Here is a 22,131-nt window from a genome sequence, read left to right on the forward strand (position 1 = left end):
TGCGTATAGAGCCAATAATAAGAGGACTCCAATAACGTCAATATTCGCTTCTTCCCTAGATAACCTGCCCATGCAGTTTCGTGTCCCTCTTTGATCAATGTGTGCCTAAGGTTAGCCCAGTTAGGCACGTATACGCGTCTTCCGGTAGTATACAACATACCATATTCCTCCTAAAACTTTTTTGTCTGGCCAAGTCAAGAAGTTGTTTTGCTACTGGATCAACTTGCATGCCTTCTTTAATCGACTCAACAATGCTGCTAGTTGTTGAGCTCACAAAAGTTGCCAACACTGCCTTGCGACTAAACACATCGGCTACAACATTAGCCTTCTCCAATTTATACTCGATGGTGTAATCAAATTTAGTCAAGAAGTCTTGCCAATGGGCTTGTTTGGCAGTTAACTTCTTTTGAGATTGGAAATAACTTATCGCCACATTATCCATCTTGGTAATAAAATGAGCTCCCAATAAATAATGACGCGAAAACCTAAGGCAATGAAATACGACAATCATCTCCTTCTCATGCACTGTATAACGCATCTCGGCATCGTTCAACTTTTTGCTCTCAAAATCTATAAGGTGGCCTTCTTGCAATAGAACACCACCGATAGCAAAATCAGACGCATCGGTATGCACATCGAACACCTTGGTGAAATCAAGGAGAGCCAAGACAAACTTCTTTCTAATAACATCTTTGAGATTTTCAAATGCTTCTCTGCACTTATTACCCCATTCCCACTCACGATCCTTTTTTCAGCAGGTCGGTAAGAGGGGTAACAATATGTGAATAAGCAAGAATAAATCATTGATAGTAATTGGCAAGGCCAAGAAATGACCAAAGCTTGAGTACTTTTGTTGGAGCCTCCCAATACTAGATAGCCTTTACATTGCCATCATCCATACTTATCTCACCATGGTTTATGGTGTGCCCAAGGAATTGCATAATCAGTTGTGCAAAGCTGCACTTTTGATGCTTCACGCACAACTCATTGTCCCTCAATACTTAGAACACCTTGTGCAAGTGCTCCATATGCTCCTCCATGTTGTTGTTATATACCATAATATTATCCAAATAAATTACCACAAACTAGTCCAAGAATGGATAAAAGAGTTTGTTCATCAACGTACAAAATGTCGCAGGAGCATTTGTCAAGCCAAATGGCATGACCAGCCACTCGAAGGCCCTATAATGAGTGACACAAGTCATCTTGGGTTCATCTTCTTGGAAATTCGTACTTGTTAATAACCCTTCCTCAAGTCCATTTTGGTGAACACTTTGGTCTGGCTCAAACGATCAAACCGATTTGTAATCAAAGGGATCGAATATTTATTTTTCACCGCAACTTTGTTAAGAGCACGGTAGTCAATGCATAAATGAAGAGTCCCTTCCTTCTTTTAGAATAAAACACGAGCCCAAAATGTGCTTTCGATAAATGGATATGGACAACATCTAGCAACTCTTTAAGGTGCTTCCTCAATTCCTCCAATTCTAGTGGCTCTATGCGATAAGCCTATATGGTAGGCAGCTTCGCCCCGGGAATAAGTTCAATCTGATGATCGACTTTCCTTCATGGTGGCAACCTTTAAGGAAGTTCATCCTATATTATGTCCTTATTTCATCAAGGACTTGCTCAATACATAATGGTAGAGTTACTGCCTTAAGGTAGTTCTCAACCACTCCGATTAAGGCGGCAAGAAAGATTGGCTCACCTCTCTTGAAACCTTTCACAAGTTGCATAGTGGACAAATGCATTCCATTTTGTGGCACCCAAATAAGGGGTACCACACACGAACCTCCAGGATCATTTATATGAAGCTAATTAATACACTACGAAATAAACACGTTGATCTCATACCAAAAGTCCAGTTTCAATACAATGTCAAATACATCCATTGGAACGACAGTGAAATCCGTTAACCCCTTCCACTCTACCAAAGCAAGTTGTACTCTAGGAGCAAAGTCCTAAACAATCGTGAAAGGGCATTGACGATCTTCAATAGTGTGTCTCTGGACACAAATACAAGTTCCAAATCTTTGGCTCATTCCTTTATCAAAAAATTATGTGTCACACCTGTGTCAACTATGATGCGGATGTCTTTGTCATTCAACTTGACATTGACAACTAAGGATTCACGTGGCCTCACACGAGGCGGCTGATCAACAATTAGTTCCAAACACATATGATAGAAGAGGGACATTTGGTTGAACAAACCAATAACTTTGTTCTTTCCCCTATCCACTTTGTCAACCTGTCTTCCATGCTCGTCGGGTTGTCCATTGCCTTGTGTCATTTTCTGATCTTGCTGCTTATGGGCAGTAATCATCACCCCAAATTTACTCAATATGGGAAAATACTGGTTAGTGTAAGTAGTTTGACCACAAAGATAATAGCCTTCGCGATTTGGAAATCTCTTCTTTTGTTCCTAGTTCTTGCGGAAGCTTAAAAGTTGGTTACGATTTCCTCGATACTCATTGCTCGATCGAGAAAAAAACTTGCCTTTTTCCTATTGTTTTCCACTTCGGGAGGAATAGTTTTTCTCTTATGTTCCCTCCCTTCGTTGAATCACTTCAATAATCAGTCAATGATTCAGCCACAATAATCGCCTCATCTACATCGTTGACATATCACTTTTGAAATTCTTATTTGGTCCAGTTTTAGAGACCATCTAAGAAATAGAACAAAAGGTCTTCACTGGTCAAGTTCGGGATCTGGAGTGTAAGCTTTATGAATTTCTTAACGTAGTCACGAATGGATGAAGTTTGTTTCAGCTCTCTTAACTTCCTATGCGCTTCGTGCACTATATTTTGAGGATAAAACTGTCATTTTAACTCTACCTTGAACTCCTACCAATCGCCAATGGAATAAGTTCCTTTCTTTATGTCCGCCTTTTTTCTATGCCACCAGAACATGGCAGTCTATCAAATACATTGTAACAGTTCTAATCTTGGCAGCTTCACTAGCAATGTTAACATGTACAAAATATGCATCCATTTTCCACAAGAAGTTCTCAACATCTTAAGCACTTCTTTCACCATGAAACTCTTTTGTCTTAGGAGCTTCAATACAAATTTCTCTAACAGTCACTAGACCACACCCACCCGTGAGCATATTTTCCTTCTCCTACTGCCTCAACTCCTTAAGCTCTTAGTGTAAAACGGTCAGAACTTTCGTGAGCTAGAGCTCAAGGTTGGTCAGTCTTTTCTTGTGCTTTTCTCCTTGTTCAATAAGATTTCCTTTAACTTCATCAAGCCCTTAAAGGACAACTAAATCAAGAGAATTGAAGTTGTTTTTAACAAAAACAATACGCCTATTCAAGGCTACCAACTAGCTTCGACGCCAATGATCTTCTCGTCAAGGTGGCCGGCTATCAAACCGTCTTCTTCCTTAACAATGTGGCTCTTGCCGCTTATTGGGGATTGAGAAGTGTCTCTCACTCTACTCTTTTCACATTTCTTGGCAGTACCTTTTCAAACCTCTTGGTTTTTCTCATGAGTTACTTATTTATTGCGTTGTGACTTCGATGCCATATTTGGAACCAATGCTCTGATACCACTTGTCACGATCTATTTTTTAAAGGTGCGCGGGACAACCTGGCAAGCTAACAACTTGTGTGATGTGTGTATCCTGTATATCTTACATAAATATATACTTATTTATGTACGGTGTTAAGTATCAATTCATGTATCTAGTATAAAAATGAATTTATGTATCCAGTGTATCTGTGAATAGATACAAATTAATTCTAAGAAGACACTCATATTTCAGTGCATGTAGTTGTGATTGCGTATAGGAAAATATACCATATATATATATATATATATATATATATATATATATATATTTGGCATCAAATATGTGATTTCAGTGTGATTTATCTCACCACTCTGCAATCTTCTCCATAAAGTCACAATCTCAATCACAATTGATATTAGTGTGATTTTTCTCACCACTCTGCAATCTTTTTTCCGACAGCCATGATATCTTCTCTTCCTCTATCTGAATATATAGAGGAATTTTGTTGTCTCTCAAAGTTTTTATTTCAAATTTGTCAATTTCTTTCAAGACTATTTCAAAGAAGCGGGAGAGAGAGAAAGAGGAAGATTTAGAAAGAGAAGATGGGAGAGAGACGAGTGAAAAATGGTTGGTGAAATCACCATGTAATTGTGTAATTTTGTAAACTATTGTGTGGTTGAGTAGTTATACTATGTATGTTTACTTAGTTATGTATTTTTTCAAATTGATTTATGTTGGTTCTTCTTAAATTAATCCCAAATCAATCCATCCGCAAAATCACTTAAACTCAAACTCATTAAAACTTAAATGGATTGAGCGGATCATATGCTTTGAAATAATTTTGTCACCCTTATTTCCACCTAATAAATGTTCTCTCCCTTTATATATATGCATTGACAATATCATCATAGCAACATAGGTGTGTTAAATAATTTAAATGATTTTCTTAAAATATAAGTCGATTAATTTTAGAATTAATCAAAAGTAGGAAGGTTGTTACAGCTAAAAAAATATTTTCTTTCATTTCAAATTATGTGGTCCTTCCGCGTCTCAAGAGTCAATTCAGCTAATTTTTGAAGTCAAATTATTAGATTAGATCAGCTTAATATTTTAAAAGTAAAATTTAGATTTAAAAATTATATAAAAAAATACTATGAATTATAATTTTTCTCATATCAATATCATCAAAAATACACTATAAAATATCGATCAAAATTTAAAAGTAACACATAAATTGAAAAAAAGGGAGTATTGATTTAACCAACATGAATTGTAGTGTGATGATTATAATTCCTCCATAATTAACTATATATCTAGAATTCGAGCCCTGAGAATGATAAAAATTTCTTATAAAATAAAAATTTAAATTTTATCGGATTCTAATACAAATATGGAAGAAGAAAAAAGGAACATTGTTTTGCAATTTAGTGAATCTTGAAGAGTAGCTTGAATGGGACCCACTTAGATATATTCTCCTCCTTCTCTTGCCAGGAAGGGAAGAGGAACATAAGAGAAGCTAGATTTTAATATTTTATTATATATGTTGGGTATTATATAAGAAGAAAGAACATTAAACCTCAAAAAGGGGAAAAGCACCAAAAGATAGATTGATCAAAAGGAAAAGCACACATGAGAGAGAATTTTGGTATCCATTGTGATAGAGAAATGACAATGACAAAGACAAAAGCTGCCCAAAATGATCCTTGCTCCCCCACTTTGCCATGTCGGATCATCACGTTCCAATAGTAGGACCCATCACGACACCCTACCTTATTAAGAACAAGATTTAAAAGTTTAAGATCACATCAATATTAAAGATGAAATCGTTTTCATGAATTTAAATAAAGAGTTTTGGAAAACTTAGTGATGTATCAATATGACATTATTTGTGAAATATGAATAACAGATATAAATTCTCTAACAGTATGAATCACCATTACAATTTTAATTATTTTTTAAGCCACTTTGGTACTTTGTTTATATCTTTTTTAAGTTATGCAAAAGAAGGGGGGCTTGCACCACCCACGACCTTGACTTTTTAGAGAATCTCGATAAAACAGTTCATGAAGCGAAGTTTTCTGGATAGAAGGTCATCCTCGACTCTTCAATCGAAAAAAAGACAGTCGTGTGCGAGTCGGAGCATACATACAACGATCTTCATGCGTGAATAGTCGGGAGATCCCGCATCCAACCTAGTCTTTGACTAGGGAACGGGAGAATTTCCACTACTGCAGCCGGAAACACTAAATAAATGTTAAATCCTCCACTGAAATTATATTTAGAATTTTAAAATGTATAAAAACCCTCATTAATTAGAGAATTTTTTTTTTCTTAGATGAGTTTGATCGGAAAATCATTATTTTTGAAAAATATATAGCTAATTATAACTTGTTTTGTGTAAAACTAAACATTAAATAATTAACTGAGCCGGCGATAAAATGCCGAGTATTCAATTTTGCATCGCATGTGAAAGGAACATCTATGGGAGATTGACAGTTAAGAAAAGCCGCCAATTCGTTTCCATACAGACAGTTTCTCGTAAACGTAGTTGTAGAGGGACAAAGATCCTCTCCCCCTCCTTCTAAACAAATGAAACAATTCTTTATTTATTTACCAATTTACATATATAAATATATATATATGATTGCCCACTAGCTAGCTAGGGTCGGTAATGCAACAAATCAGATACCACCACGTGTACAAGGAAGCTCAGATTCCAAGAAAGGACAACTTCCAAGCATAGAATTTTGCTAAGAAAAATACTCTATATATGTTGCCCTCTGTATGTATGTATAACAAAATTAGACCAAGTGGTTATTTAGAGAAGAAAAAGTGTTTGCTAGAGCAATATTTGGCTTTGAGCTTGAGAAGAAAGATTTATTAAAGTGAGAAAACAAAAACAATTTAAAAGACAAAAGTAAGGCAAGAGGGGGGGGCGGGGGAGCTAGGCAACTTTCATTTCCTTTTTAGACTTGGTTCCTCTCTTTTTGTCTTGTTATCAAAATCACAAATCCTAACAACAACTTCATCATCATTTTTCTCTCTTCTTTGGAACTTCTCTCTTCTCTATCTCAAGAAAATTTATAAAGAGAAGTTCCAAAGAAAAAAGTATATATGGCACCAGTTTCATTGCCTCCGGGTTTCAGGTTTCATCCAACTGATGAAGAACTTGTTGCTTATTATTTGAAAAGAAAGATCAATGGCAGGAAAATTGAACTTGAAGTCATTCCTGAAGTTGACCTCTACAAATGTGAGCCATGGGATTTACCAGGTATATATACATATATATAATTCATTATATAATTATACTCTTTAAGAGAAAATTACATAGTATATAATAATAATCATGGGTTTAATTTTCGTCCCATCATCATCTCTAAATCATCATGGCTAGCTCTGGGATGTATAATTGCTTAGACAAATAAAAACAAACATTATCTAGCTAGCTTGATATTTTCCAAAGTGATTATCAAGAAAGGTATATAAGTAACAAAGACGACATAATACAAGGCAAGCTATATATACTACTATTTCCTCCTCCCTTTTTTTTTTTTATATAAAAAAATAAACTTTGATACATAAATTTAGAGACTCTGTGTAAAAATGGGAAGTCGTATAGAACAAGCTTTATTGTATTTCGTAGGTGTTTTATGCAAATTGAAGTAATATGTTGTGTGATTCTGAATACTTTGAACAGACTTTAGTTATTCAAAGATCATATGCCAGGTATAAAATTTCTTAAATTGTATGATGATTTCATGCATGTTCCAATTGCTTTAAAGGAAGTTATTAGTTGGATGGTCCCTAAAAATGAAAAGTCTTATAAAACAAGCTTTGATAATCATTGCATTAGGGAAATCATGAGTTCCAGCTCTGAACTAGTCTTTTTTGCCTTTTTCATTTCATAATTTATTTAATCCACTTCATTGTAAATTTACAGATAAGTCCCTATTGCCTAGTAAAGATATGGAATGGTACTTCTTCAGTCCTCGTGATCGTAAATATCCTAATGGAACGAGAACAAATCGTGCAACGAAAGCTGGTTACTGGAAGGCTACCGGTAAGGATAGGAAAGTAAATTCACAAATGAGGCCAATTGGAATGAAGAAAACCCTTGTGTATTATAGAGGAAGAGCACCTCATGGAACTCGAACCGGTTGGGTTATGCATGAATATCGTTTGGAAGAAAGAGAATGTGAAGTTGCTAATGGCTTCCAGGTACGTACAAATACATAATAACGATTTAACTTATACGTCCTTACAACTTCAAAACATTTATACTATTAATGAATTAAAAACTTATACATGTCTAATTTTCTTGTAGGATGCTTATGCACTTTGTCGTGTATTCAAGAAGAGTTTGAATGCTCCAAAAATTGGAGATCATTATGGTAGTGATCGATCAGGTTGTAGCATCAATGATCAATTGTATACTGAAGGAGGAAGAGGTGAAGATTCTGATTATGGAATAATGCCTACAACAACCTCATCATCTATGGTTCTCCATGGTTCATCAACATTAATGAATGTTGCACCTAGTCCAAGCAATGATGATAATAAATGGATGCAATACTTGTCAGATGAAGCTAATTTCTCTTTCAATAACAATCCATCATTTCACACTAATGGACCTTTTCCATACAATCACCCATCTAAGGTAATTAATAATCATGTTATAATTAACTGTCATATGGTTAGGCCTTTTCCCAAAGCTTTAATATGCATCGAGTTATCCTTTTATATATCACGTGTGTGTTTGGTCTCAAGAAAATATACATTTTGAAATAATATTTTTTAATTTGTTCATGTTTGATTGGTCATGAATTATTTAAGAAAATCAAGTTTTTTAAAAATTACAAAAATAATATTTTTATGAGTTATTTTTATGAGTGTATGAAAAACGAAGTTCCATGACAGCATTCCATACTAATTGTCTTTTCCTCACCCCCAAATGCTCCACCTCCATACTCATATTACTGTAATTTGTCCAAAATATATATATATGTTTGTAGGACGATGTTTTTTGCTTGCTTATTAAATGTCATAAGAAAATACTTTACTTTTGAAGAGAACATTTTTAAAAATTTATTTTTTGTGAAAAATATTTTTCCTCGTAGCGTATAAGTAAAAAAAAGAAAACGATTCTCTTTTATGTCATTGTGTTTAATTATTATTTTTATTTCTTATCTTTAATTTTATTATTTTGAAGGTTGATATAGCATTAGAGTGTGCAAGGTTGCAGCATAGATTTGCATTGCCTCCATTGGAAGTGCAAGATTTTCCCCAAGTAGGATATGTGATGTCTCAATCAAATGATGTTATGTATGATCATCAGAGTACAACAAATCAAACAGACATTGTACAGGAAATCCTATCTGTAGCCCAAGCTTCACATGACTTTACAAATCAAGAATATTCATGGGATGGAAATTATAATAATATTAATTATGGAGATGACTTCTCTTTTCTTCCTCATAATAATAACAACCAAATCCATCATGACTTGGGTAATTCCTTCAATTTTATGGACCAATTAAAGGAAGATGATGATCACAATAATTCCATTGCAATTGGTGATTTTGATGAGGATTTCAAATCTGAGACTATGGTTGAAAGATTGAGATGGGTAGGTATGTCAGAAAAGGATGACAAGGTAATGCCACTAATCTATGCGATCAATTTTAATTATTATTCCTTTCATTCCAATTTATCTAATACAGATTGATTTGATATAAAATTTAAGAAAAAAAAATATACTTTTAAAATTTATAATTAAATTTATCTCATTTTTCTTGAGACAGATTAAAAAGCAGTATTATTATTATTTTGCATTATGTCTTGGAATCCAATATGCTTAGATAAGTATTTAATTTGCTTTATATTGTACATGACAGACCTTTCTTGAGGAGTACGAGACTGTTCCAATAGAACATATTTCAGGTCCCCATAAAGAGGAACAAGATCAGCTCCAAGGTATTTCAGAATGTATACACAAGTTTTTCTTTCTTTTAAATTTTTATATGTATTTCAGAATGTATACATAAGTCTTTCTTTTTTAAAAATCTTTACACAAACAGTCAGATAGATTTATTATTTATATTTTTTTAATTGATATACATTGATTATACACAATCATACATATATTATAAATACAATATCTATCTATCTATCTATCTATCTATCTATCTATATATATATATATATATATATATATATATATTAATTGGGTGTAGACTATTTAAATTAATTCTCTTTTTTGTTTTACTACACTCCTTTTCTTTATGTATTTAATTTATATGAACTTATAGCGTAACATTTTTAAAATATGTGTGTTCAGCATATTGTAATAGATAGCGTATCATGTTTTTTAGGTTACTAATTGACTATATGTAATGATTGAGTTTTACTTGTGCAACAGTGATAATAGTAGTATAAAATAACTTTCACATTATCAGAAAAGAGAGATCATTATCCTGAAAAGGACACACTATCAATGTAGTTTTATATGTGTGGTAGAAAATTTGCCATCATTGGCTAATCCATGTAATATTATAAGTGCATAAAATTTATTTAAGTTTTCTTTAAAAATAAAAAAGGTTATCTGCTATCACACTCATACCGTAAAAATTCATTATTAGAAAATATAATTAAACTTGTACTTTTTTCCTCTACTTTTGCCTATTTGTTTTCTTTGTTGATCAATATATTTTTTATTACAGGAGAAGCAAACAATTTTTCATTAGGATTTGGTAATGATGAGAAGTTGTTGGATGATGAAGAAACTGATGGTTTTTCAAGTTCTCCAAGCTTTGAAGTTTATGAGAAAATTGAAGTGAACCAAGGGATGTTTATTGCCACAAGGCAAGCAGCTAATACATTCTATCATCAAGTGGCACCTTCAAAAACAGTTACAATCCATAGAGACCTAGTCAAAGTGCATGATTTTCCCATAACTAAAATAACAAAAAGTGCAACATTTCTTGACACATTTATGGCATTTTCAAGGAAAACTCTAGTTATGAGAGTCAATTGGAAGGGAACAATGAGCACTTTGGTACAACTGATTGCACCTTTACATACATTTTGGAGTATTTTGGGGAATGCTTAAACAATCAAGACAGGAAGAAGCAATCAAAAAATGTTTACCATATTAACTGTTCCTTCAATTCTTTCTTAGTACCATTTTTTTCTTCTTTTGCTTTTGTTTGCTATAGATTAGCTTGTTGTAATGCTAACCACAATTAATTGTTATTAAGGAAAAGCTTAACTTAAGCCCCCCCCTGAAAATTGACACAGCTGATGTAAGCTCTTGATATAGATTGTATTTGTTCTTTTTCAATATCTAATCAATACTTTCATTTTATTATAGCGACTTATTATTTATTTATTGAGCCTATCAACAAAGTATTCGTCTGGAACACGTTTTGTGATTCTTTTTTGTTACAGTAATTTGGTTCTTAGTTGTATCAGGGAAAATAGTCGGGAGAGTTGGCAAAATAGCCTCTCTAAGACTTAATTGAACAGTAAGACACAAGTCTTAAAAAATTTGTTGTATAGACATCATTTATGATATCATCAATTTGACTCCAAAAGTGTGCAACACCAACATTCAAGTCTTTGAAAATATACTTTGGTCCCTCCCTCATTCTTTTCCAATAAAATGGGAATTCTTTGTTATTATTCATTAACAAATATTTCCAAAAAGTGAACAAAATTTTTTCAGCAAGAAACCCCAAAAAGGTCTCCCGTTTTGTAGCTGATTTCGTCGATTCTGGCAACTTTTACGATCACATTTTTGTTATCACAAGTGAATTCATCATCTTCTTACTCATTGCTTCCATTTTAGGCCATTTTCTTTCAAGAATCTTGAAGAAATAATTTTTCCGCCATTTTGTAGAAGCTTGAGAAGCCCTCCAAATCACCCTTCAAAATCACTCCATTACTGATTAGGAGATAACTTTCAGTAGTTTAGAAGCATTATATGTAGCATTCCGCTATTGCATGAGCTCGATTTAAGCTTATCTTGTTCATTCACGTTTCTGTACGGATTGGTACCAGTCATCGATTGTTAAAGACTTCTATCTAACTCTAGCATCGATTAGTGTAGTTTATAATAGCAGTAGCTGAATTTGTTGTTGGTGGTGGTGATTATATGGGAATATGAGAGGAGACTCCCAAAAACTGAATTTGAAAATCTTTTAGTAAGACGACGATGCCCATTGCTTTGTGTCGCAATGGTTCATACGATGATATGATTGCTAGCGTAACTGAGGCTGGTGAGTTAGCTTGCGAACCAAATGACTTGGTGATTAGCTATCAAATGAATAGGAGTGGAAAAAGTACATCCCACATTTATAAAGAATGATAGGAGTGTAGTATTGTACACGTTGGATATTGTTGTTGATGGCTTTAGGCCTACATTGAGGATAAATGTCACTGCTAGGCCTTCGATTGAACCACCGAATTTATTTAACGAAGACGATGATAATTCGGTTGAAGATGAGAGCATGGGTGATCATCCAAAGGAGAGCTTGGGTAACTTTTCAAATGAGAGCTTGTGTGATGATTCAACAAATATGTGTGATCATCCAATAGATATGGGACAACAACAAATAGATGCAGAATATATCAAAAATTTTGAAGACTTGGACAGAGAGAAGGCATTGGGATCACAACCCATCCATTTCTTTTTGGATGAAACTAATTTTTATATAAATCAAACATTCAGTAGCAAGAGTGAGCTGATATTGTTATTATCCGAAGTGGCGACGAAGAAGTCTTTTGATTTTGTTACGGTGAAGAGTTGTATTAAATATTTAAAGATCAAATGGGTATCTCGTATTTGTGGGTGGATGTTGCGGGCGAAGAAGTACGAGTGCTCGGACAGATTTTGTATCTACAAGTACATTGGCGATCACAGTTACAGTGTTGAGCATGCTAATAAAATCCATAGAAAAATTTTGTTCAAAGTCATCGCATCGCTTTGTATTAACCTGTATTGCAATGACAAGGGTCCAAATGTTAAGGAGATTCAGAGGGTTATTTTTAACTCTTTTTGCTGCAGTCCAAGCTACTGAAAATGTTGGAAGAGAGGTGTGATTGCAAAGGAAATGGTTTGAGGGACAACGGAGCATGGGTATTCGTGCTTATCAACTTTTTTCTACATTTTCGACACTCTTAATGTTGGTTCTAGCTATTCTATCATGGCAAACAGAGAAAGTCATAGATTTATATATTACTTCTTAGCCTTCAGTGCTTACATTAGGGGATTCACCCACATAAAAAAGGTAATTACGGGCGACGATACTCATTTACATGGTAAATATAAGGGCGTGCTATTGAGCGTCGTTGCACAAGATACGTAGAATCATTTCTATCCAATTGCATTTATGTTCTGGACTAAGAGAACGATGCATCTTGGATGTTCTTCTTTGAGAAGTTGAAGAAGATTGTGGTCGATGAATCAAATTTGTGCTTTATCTGCGATAGACACAAGAGAATCGCCAATGGTATTGCAAAAGTTTACAATCATGCTCATCAAGGATATTGCATGAGGCATCTTGGTGAAAATCTCTAAGTAAATCATCACTATGGAGATTCCCTTTATCTATACTACAATGCAACAAAGTCATATTCTATAAATAAATTTAATGATCATTTTTTAGAATTCAAGAACAATAGCCCCGAGGCAGCCAATGTTCTTGAGCATGAAGTTGGTTTTGAGAAGTGAAGCAGGACACATTTTCCAGGCAATAGGTATGATGTGATGACCACAAATATTGTCGAGTCACTCAACACTATGTTGATAAAGGAAAGAGAATATCCCGTGGCATCCATATTCAATTCGATTGCTAAGAGGTTTGGAGAATTGTTCAAGGAGAGACATGCATATTTTCTCATATCTAAAAATAATAAAATGGTGTCGGCTATCGAAAAGATTGCAAGAGAAAAAATGATCGAGGGAGACTCCTTGTACGTGGAGAATGTAAGGAGGGCAGCAATCAATTCACCGTATTCGGGGCAGGTTCTATTGCCAAAGTGAACCTACTTGAAAAACCTTGTTCTTGCAAGGAGTATGATCGAGGGAGACTCCTTGTACGTGGAGAATGTAAGGAGGGCAGCAATCAATTCACCGTATTCGGGGCAGGTTCTATTGCCAAAGTGAACCTACTTGAAAAACCTTGTTCTTGCAAGAAGTATGACTTGGTCAAGATGCCGTGCGCTCATGCGATGGCCGCTTTGCAATTGAGGCATGGCAATGAATATGACATGAGTATCTATAAGTACTCTTCGCATTTGTATAATGCTGAAGCATACCTCCTTGCTTTCTCTGAATCTATTATTGTTGTCCCTCTCGAGTCAGAATGATGTGGTTGCAGGAATTGCTAAATGTGAAGATTCTTTCACCCCTTGTGGATACCGGGCTTGGGAGGAAGAAAAGAAAATGTGTCAAGGGCGTCGGTGAGAATTTTAAGTGAAAGAGGAGGAATAAATATTTAATTTGCAAGAGATCCGGCCACAATAGAACCACATGTATGAACAATAACAAATCTTAGATAGACTTGAGTCACTTTATTTTTGTAATGAAGCTACTGGATATGCCACTTTGATTTTTTTAACAATGCTACTTTATTTATGGACCCCTGCATTTTTATCAATTTAGTGTCAGTTATTATCGACAGAAATCACTATCTATTATCGATCGATGAAAAGATGGCATATGTGTGTAACCAAGCTACTGAATATTTGGACCTATATATTTTACTTATATAATCCTATTGATCAAAAAAAAATTATGTATTCATGCACACTTATCTTTATAATATATATATATATATATATATATATATATATATATAGTTATTCTATTGATCAAAAATGACTTATGTACCATGCATACTTATCTAATATATATAGATATATAGTCATTCTATTGATAAAAATAATTATGTATATATATAATCATTTTATTGACCCAAGAAAAATAATTTAAACATAACTAATACAAGTATTACTTGGATATACGCTTACCAAACGACCCCTTAAAAAATTGTCAAAAAATAAGATGTTATCACTGGTGATCATAATATATAGATCATTCATACAGTCGATACATGAAAAGAAACTTGAAAAACTATTTAAGAACGATTAACATACCTGAGAGGTTAAACTTGACGATGACAACTTTGAACTCTAAAAAACTTGCGGATGAGAGTGACGAATCCAGAAAACTTGACAATGAGAGTGACGAACTCTAGAAAGGACTTCATTGTTGGAGAATGTTGTGAGTTATGGGAGAGGCGGTTGATGGTTTCAAGAGGAAGATGAAGAGGTGTGAGGTGTGAGGTCTGAGAAGTAAGAAGTGAGAAGTTGAGAATGGAATTTTCGTTCTAGAAAAGTTCTAGAATATATTTGAATCCCGAGGGTTTTCTCCACTTAGTTTTAGGATGTAATTTTTTAATATTAAAATATATATAATATTTTAAGTATTGGTAAAATATATTTTTATAAAAGTTGTATTTTATCTCAAAGCTTTTGTTATGTTAAAGAAAATCCATAACCCCACAACTCAAGTCTTTAAAATATTAAAGAGGTCTATGACCCACAAATCAAGTTTTAAAAATGTTAAATAAGTCCTTGGCCCCACAACCCAACCCCACTTTTCTTTTTTTTCTTAACCTAATCCTAAAAAATAAATAAAAAAGAAATAAAATAGCTATTTTGTGAATTAAGATTGGAGGGTGTCCTCCAATCCAATTAATCTCAAAATAGTTTGTGTATATGTGGCACAACAAAAGGTGAACACGTAGTACATGATGGTAAATGTGTTCAACCAAAATAATAGAAGAATAAAGAAAAATTGAAAAATAGAAAATACTAAACGTATTAAATAAAAATATTGTAGATCACAGAATTTATTGTGTATTATTAAGGAATTTAATCCCTCGCTATATCTGATACTGTGAATTATTTCCTCTCATGATTAAATGGATATACTTGTTAAAAAAAGTAGTAGCACCTCAAACTTCATTAGCTTCAGTGAATTCAAAAGTCAGCAACGCAATTACACAAAGACTTAACTTTGTTACTAAGAGATTATATATAGAAGAAAGAAAATTTGATGCTTGAAAAGTGAGATAATCCTCTCTATTTATAGCCAATGATATGAATTGAATAGGTGAGAACTCACCTGTTCAGAACAAGAATGGTATCTTTTAGAAAAGAAAATATCTGCTCCGAAGGAGCTGGTCCCTTTTGAAAATATTTCGCTAATTAATTAATAAATAATTCTACGAATTAATATTAGTAAAAAGGAAATTAATTAATAAGAATAATAAATAAATTTTACCTAAAAAATTATCATTCAATCATTTGTCGCCAAAGCCGAGCCGAACAAGCAACGATCACAGTGGAGCGAGGAGGCACTATCTTCTTAACCCTTTAAGAGCTAAAGGAAGTATTTCTTAATATAATGACAATATATTTTCTCTATTTTACCAATGAGGGAGAAATGACTTTTTATTTTTTTCTCTTTACGAATTCGCTCATCTTTCCTAATTCATACCTTACTCAAACCCATCATTTCCTAGGTTAGCAAATCATACCAGCATACACATGGAGATTCCTTTGTTAGAAAGCTTGGTTCAGGATATGTTCGATGAGCTCAACCTCGGCTCATTACCTAAGTGACGAGGAGATTGATACAGGGAAAGAGGAAGTATATTAGGTCACATAGATAACAGTATTCCCATATGGAATATAGTCATTGGGCATAATACTTTAGGGCTCAAGTGGAGATTTTTAATTGATTGATGTATTGTCTTTATTATCTACAAATAGCAGTTTTAACACAGTAATAAAAGTGTAATGACATTGAGGGTCATTTTCAGAAATTGGCATAAAATTATCATTTTATCCCTATCATTAGTACTCCCGAGTATTAGTTATTTAGTTTGTGTGGTTGAATATGTTAAAGTCTTAATAGATAGTAAGCATGCCTAAGTATTAAGATATTGTTGAAAATGGGTAAACACTTAATTTGATGTATTTCCTTCTCATTACTGTCTATTGAGGATAAATATCATGCTTAGGTTAAGTTCTGAGAACTTTGAACCTTGTACTACATGTTGAGTTGAATATTGACTCTATGCCTTATACATCATGATTTCTTTCATCCTCATTCATATTATTATTGATCTTTGGAAAGTTGTGAACTGTGGAAACTCTTTTGAGAAAAGAAAATATGACATCTTTTGTATCCTTAACCACGAGATAGGTGGCAAGAAAATGAGACATTAGTATTATGAGTCCTTGGCCATGCGTCGGGTGGAGAGGTAGTTGATGCATTGATATTGTGATGAGGTATATGGTTTGCGAGACCCCATGGGTCCTTCTTGGTAGCACAGCTCAGCAGGTTTATACGATAGATTGTGCGGCAGCCTTGATCCCACCGTATTATTATATCATTGCATTCATCATATTGCATTGCATTGCATTAATACCTGTGATACTTGACCTATCTGTTTAACTGTGATATTAAATTGTATTTATGTGTTTACTTTAATCTTGTCGTTCAATATAAATTGGTGGCAGCATAGGCAAAGTGGGACTTTTTGCGTGCAGATGGAAGCGTTCATTAATTTATTTCATAGTGTTTGATTAATTTCTTATACTCAGTCAATTGAACCTACTGAGTACATGTTGATTGTACTCATCCCTACTTCAGTGTCACGTTTTGATGCAGATACTAGTCAAGGTACCCAGGCGGTAGTTGATTCTCGTAGATTCATCATCATCAGAATAGTGGTGAGATCTTGAAATCCATATCGCCACTTGTCCATTTCATTTGTAGTCTTCTCTATATTCAGAGACTTAAACTGTGTATTTCAGATTCAGACTTATAGTTAGATGCTTTTAAAACTTATAACACTAGGTTTTGGGTAATTTTGTTGTTGTTTTTTATTTTGCGTTTATTTGTGGCCTGACTTTTCTTTGGGAGTCTTATATGGTTTGACTTTTTGGCTTACATATCGGAATGAGATTTGGGATGTGTGTCATCATGACCTCAATTTTTGGATCATAAAAAATTTGTATTAGAGTATTATATTCACCGATCTCATAAGTTAAAGAGAAGGATGTCTAGTAGAGTCTTGCAGATCGGTACGTAAACGTCCGTACTTATCTTTGAGTGGCTACAAGATACTTGTTAGGATAAATTCCCTCTTTTGATTCCTTTTGTGCAAGTTATTCATATCAAGTATTATATACCTCTAATCTATTCCTTCTGCCCAAATGGTGAGGACTAAAGCCGGAGTCGCTGAGAGTAAGGTTGCACCTGCTGCTCGAGCCCTAGTTCGTAGGTGAGGTAGTGGATGTGGTAGAGTTAGGGGATGAGGCCGAGCTAGGGGAGAAACACCTGCTTGTTGCCAAGCTAGAGATCTATTGCTTGAGCTGGTGTATGAGCACAAGGATGATTATGAGCAGCGGGCTGAGGAGCAGATGCTAGCCCATCCTCTAGCGGTCCCCGATAATGCTCTGATGCTTCAGAAGTTATTAATCAGATTATTGGCTAGATTGGATGGTTCTCCGACTTCTGGTGTTCTTTTAAGTACTTCAGGCTCTCCTATCGTAGTTGGTACTACACCACTAGTTCAGGGGCCTAGTATTGAGTTTTAGATTCTAGGATCTTCTTCTGTGCTTTCTATCATACCCATGAGATTTGAAGCTCTGCCCATTTCTACTAGTGATGCCATGTCGGTAGCTGAGCAAAAAAGCTTTGAGAGATTTGTTCGGTTGGCACCTCTCAAATTTGATAATATAGTGAGGAGAAGGCTTATGATTTTCTGACTGAGTGTCAGGACAGGTTGTTCAAGATGGGCATTGTTGAGACTCATGGAGTAGCCTACACTTCGTATCAGTTCACAAGGGTGGCCAATGAGTGGTGGAGATCGGTTATTGCGTGTAGACCTATCAATTCCCCAATGATGAGCTGGGAGCAGTTTTTAAAGGTGATCCTTGAGAGGTTTGTACCTTATAGCCTCCATGACCAGCTGAGATTAGTTAGATAGATTGGAGTAGGGATCTTTATCTGTATTTGAGTACGAGGCTCTCTTTCATGAGTTATCTTGTTATTTCATATCTAGTATTCCTACTAAATTTGAGTAGATCCGCAAGCTGGTGAAGGGATTCGAGGGTTATTTCTAGGAGGCTACAGATTCCCTTGTGTTATCTGGTGGTACCTTCCAGAGTGTTATTGACCACGCCAGGATGATTGAAAGGATCCGACATGCTAGACAGGGCAGGGCCAAGAGGTTTCTTCGGTAGGGTCAGTTTGGTGGTCACTCCTCTAAAGACAAGGATTATTCAGGTTCAGATACCCATGGCTATTAGGGCAGACCAGTCTGAGAAGCTATTTAGGGCTCAGATGGTACAGGTGGATCTAGGGTGGGTCAGATAGGTTATAGTGGTTTTTCGGGCTACGGAGGCCGTATTCAGACTTTTGGTTTTCTGGGTGGCTTGAGACACTGGCTGTTTTTCCTACTCCCGCTCCAGCTGTCTGAGGTACTACACAGGGCACTAGAGGTAGCACCAAGGGTGCCAAGGGTGGAGCTAGGGGTAGTGCTCGTGGTAGTTCACAGGCCAGAGAGGACCGTCAACTGTGCAATGTCATACCAGGTAGGTCTGAGCCAGAGGCCTCTAATGCAGTTATGATAGGTATTGTTCCAGTTTGCCAGCATTCTGCTTCAGTATTATTTGACCCAAGGTCTACCTATTCTTATTTTTTGACATATTTTGATATGGGTAGTGATTATGTGTGTGAGCCTATTACTATGCCTATTACTGTTTCTACCTCAGTAGGTGAGTCCTTGGTGATGGATCGGGTATATCGAGGGTGTTTGGTGATAATTTTGGGTAGAAAGACCCGTGCAGACTTGATTTTATTAGACATTCTTGATTTTGATGTGATATTGGGTATGGACTAGTTATCTCCTTATCATACTATATTAGATTATTATGCAAAGACCATGACCTTAGCTTATCCCGGTTTGCCTAGCTTGGTATGGAAAGGTAATTTGAGTTCGTATCCAAAGAGGGTGATATCTTATATTCATGCTCATCTTCTGATGGATAAGGGTTGTTTGTCTTATTTGGCTCATGTACGTGATTTCACTAAAGAGTCACCTACTTTAGAGACTATGAGGGTAGTGAGAGTGTTTATGAATGTATTTCCCACAGACTTCCTGGGTGTTCCTCCTGACCATGATATCGATTTTGTGATTGATTTGGAGTAGGGCACCAAGCCCATCTCTATTTTACCTTATCGGATATCTCCGACGGAGTTGAAGGAGTTAAAAGAAAAATTAGAAAATTTGTTGAAGAAGGGGTTTATTCGACCTAGTGTATTGCCGTAGGGTGCACCAGTCTTATTTATGAAGGAGAAGGACAGTACTATGAGGATGTGTATTGACTATAGACAGTTGAACAAAGTCACTATCAAGAACAAGTACCCTCTTCCTCACATCGATGATTTATTTGACCAGCTTCAGGGTGCATCAATGTTTTTAAATATTGATTTGAGGTCAGGTTATCATCAGTTGAGAGTTCGAAATCCGATATCCCATAAACTGCCTTCAAGACCTATTATGATCATTATGAGTTTGTGGTTATGTCCTTCAGATTGATTAATACCCCAACTGCTTTTATAGAGTTGATGAACCGGGTATTCTGGCCTTGTTTGGACTCATTTGTGATCGTGCTTATTGATGACATCTTGGTTTATTCTAAGAATGAGGCAAACCATGTTAGGCATTTGAGGATAATCCTTCAGAGATTGAGAGAGGAGAAATTGTATGCAAAATTCTCCAAATGTGAGTTTTGCTCGAGTCTTTGGCGTTCTTGGGTCATTTGGTGACCAATTATGGTGTTATGGTCGATCCTACTAAGATTGCAGCGGTTCATGATTAGGTTAGGCCTGCTTCAGCTTTCTATATTCGGAGTTTTATTAGATTGGCAGGCTATTATCGTTGGTTTGTCCAGCGTTTCTTTTTTATTGTATGCCCATTGAATAGGCTAATTCAAAAGACCATGGCATTTCCATGGACCGATAAGTGTGAGACGAGCTTCAAAAGCTCAAGGAGTTATTTACTTCGGCACCTATTCTAGCCTTACCCGAGAAGGGTGTGGCCTTCATTGTGTTTTGTGATGCTTTGAGAGTCGGCTTAGGTGGTGTTTTGATGCAAAAGGGTAGAGTTATAGCTTATGATTCTCAACAGTTGAAGGTACATGATAAGAACTATCCTACCCATTACCTAGAGTTGGCGGCGGTGATGTTTGTTCTGATATTATGGAGGCACTATCTCTATGGTGTGCATTGTGAGGTCTTTACTAACCACCATAGCCTTAAGTATATCATTTCCCAACTGAATCTGAACATGAGGCAGCGTAGGTCGTTGGAGTTATTGAAAGACTATGACATCACCATTCTTTATCATTCGAGCAAAGATAATGTGGTAGCGGATGCTTTGAGTCGCAAAGCACCTAATCTGGGTAGATTGGCCTTCCATAAGGTGGATGAGAGGCTTTTAGCTTTAGAGGTTCAGTCATTGGCTAGGCAGTTGGCCTAACTTGATATTTCTACACATCCTAGCATTTTGGCCTTTGTGGAGGCTAGGTCTACCTTGATGGACCAGATTCGGGCACACCAATTTGAGGATGGCAAGTTGAGTAGCATTTGAGAAAAAGTATTGAGTGGTGAAGCAAAATCATCCTTTCTTGATTCGGAGGAAGTTTTGAGGATTAATGGTCGTATTTGTATGCCCAAGGTTGGTGATTGGGTACGTATGATATTAGAGAGGGCTCATTGTTCCAAGTATTCAATTTACCTGGGAGTAGAAAAGATGTTTCATGACTTGAAACAATGTTATTGGTGGTGTGGAATAAAGAGGGACATTGTTGATTTTGTGGCTAAGTGTCTGAATTGCCAACAAGTGAAGTATGAGCATCAGAAATCAAGTGGTTCTATGCAAAGAATGCCCATTCCCCAGTGAAAGTGGGAGCGTATTACTATGGACTTTGTTTCTAGATTACCCATGGCATTGGGTAAGTATGATTCTGTTTGGGTAATTGTGAACTGATTGACCAAATTGGCCCATTTTCTTTCGGTGAAGACTAGCTACAATGTGGAGCAGTTAGCTAGGATCTATCTTTGGGAGATTATTAGGTTGCATGGGGTGCCTATCTCTATTATGTTAGATCGGGGTTCAGTATTCACCTCTCACTTTTGGGAGGCCTTGCAACGTGGTATGGGTATGCGACTAGAGAAGAGTTTAGCATTTCATCCCTAGACCGATGGTCAGTCCGAGCGGACTATTCAGGTGTTGGAGAATATACTTAGGGCCTGTGTGATTGATTTTGGTACCCAATGGGACTAACACTTGCCCTTAGCGGAGTTTGCCTATAATAACAGTTATCACTCCAATATTTAGATGGTACCATTTGAGGCATTGTATGGTCGTAGGAGCCGGTCACCCATTGGGTGGTTTGATTTAATTGCGATTGATACATTGGATACTGACTTACACAGAGATGCTATGGAGCAGATACGTTTGATTCAGAGTC

General features: G+C 35.6%; 1 protein-coding gene across 1 annotated transcript; it reads left to right on the top strand.

Annotated features, from left to right (window-relative positions):
* Positions 1-6,331: 6,331 nt before the first annotated feature.
* LOC129873617 (NAC domain-containing protein 54-like) lies at positions 6,332-10,876 on the top strand. Its single transcript, XM_055948746.1, has 6 exons — positions 6,332-6,784; positions 7,454-7,731; positions 7,838-8,170; positions 8,723-9,166; positions 9,408-9,486; positions 10,233-10,876. The coding sequence occupies exons 1-6, from the start codon at positions 6,628-6,630 to the stop codon at positions 10,619-10,621; spliced, it is 1,680 nt and encodes a 559-aa protein (XP_055804721.1). The 5' UTR covers positions 6,332-6,627; the 3' UTR covers positions 10,622-10,876.
* Positions 10,877-22,131: the final 11,255 nt, after the last annotated feature.

Source organism: Solanum dulcamara, chromosome 11, assembly GCF_947179165.1.
Source record: "Solanum dulcamara chromosome 11, daSolDulc1.2, whole genome shotgun sequence".
NCBI classification, from domain to species: domain Eukaryota; kingdom Viridiplantae; phylum Streptophyta; class Magnoliopsida; order Solanales; family Solanaceae; genus Solanum; species Solanum dulcamara.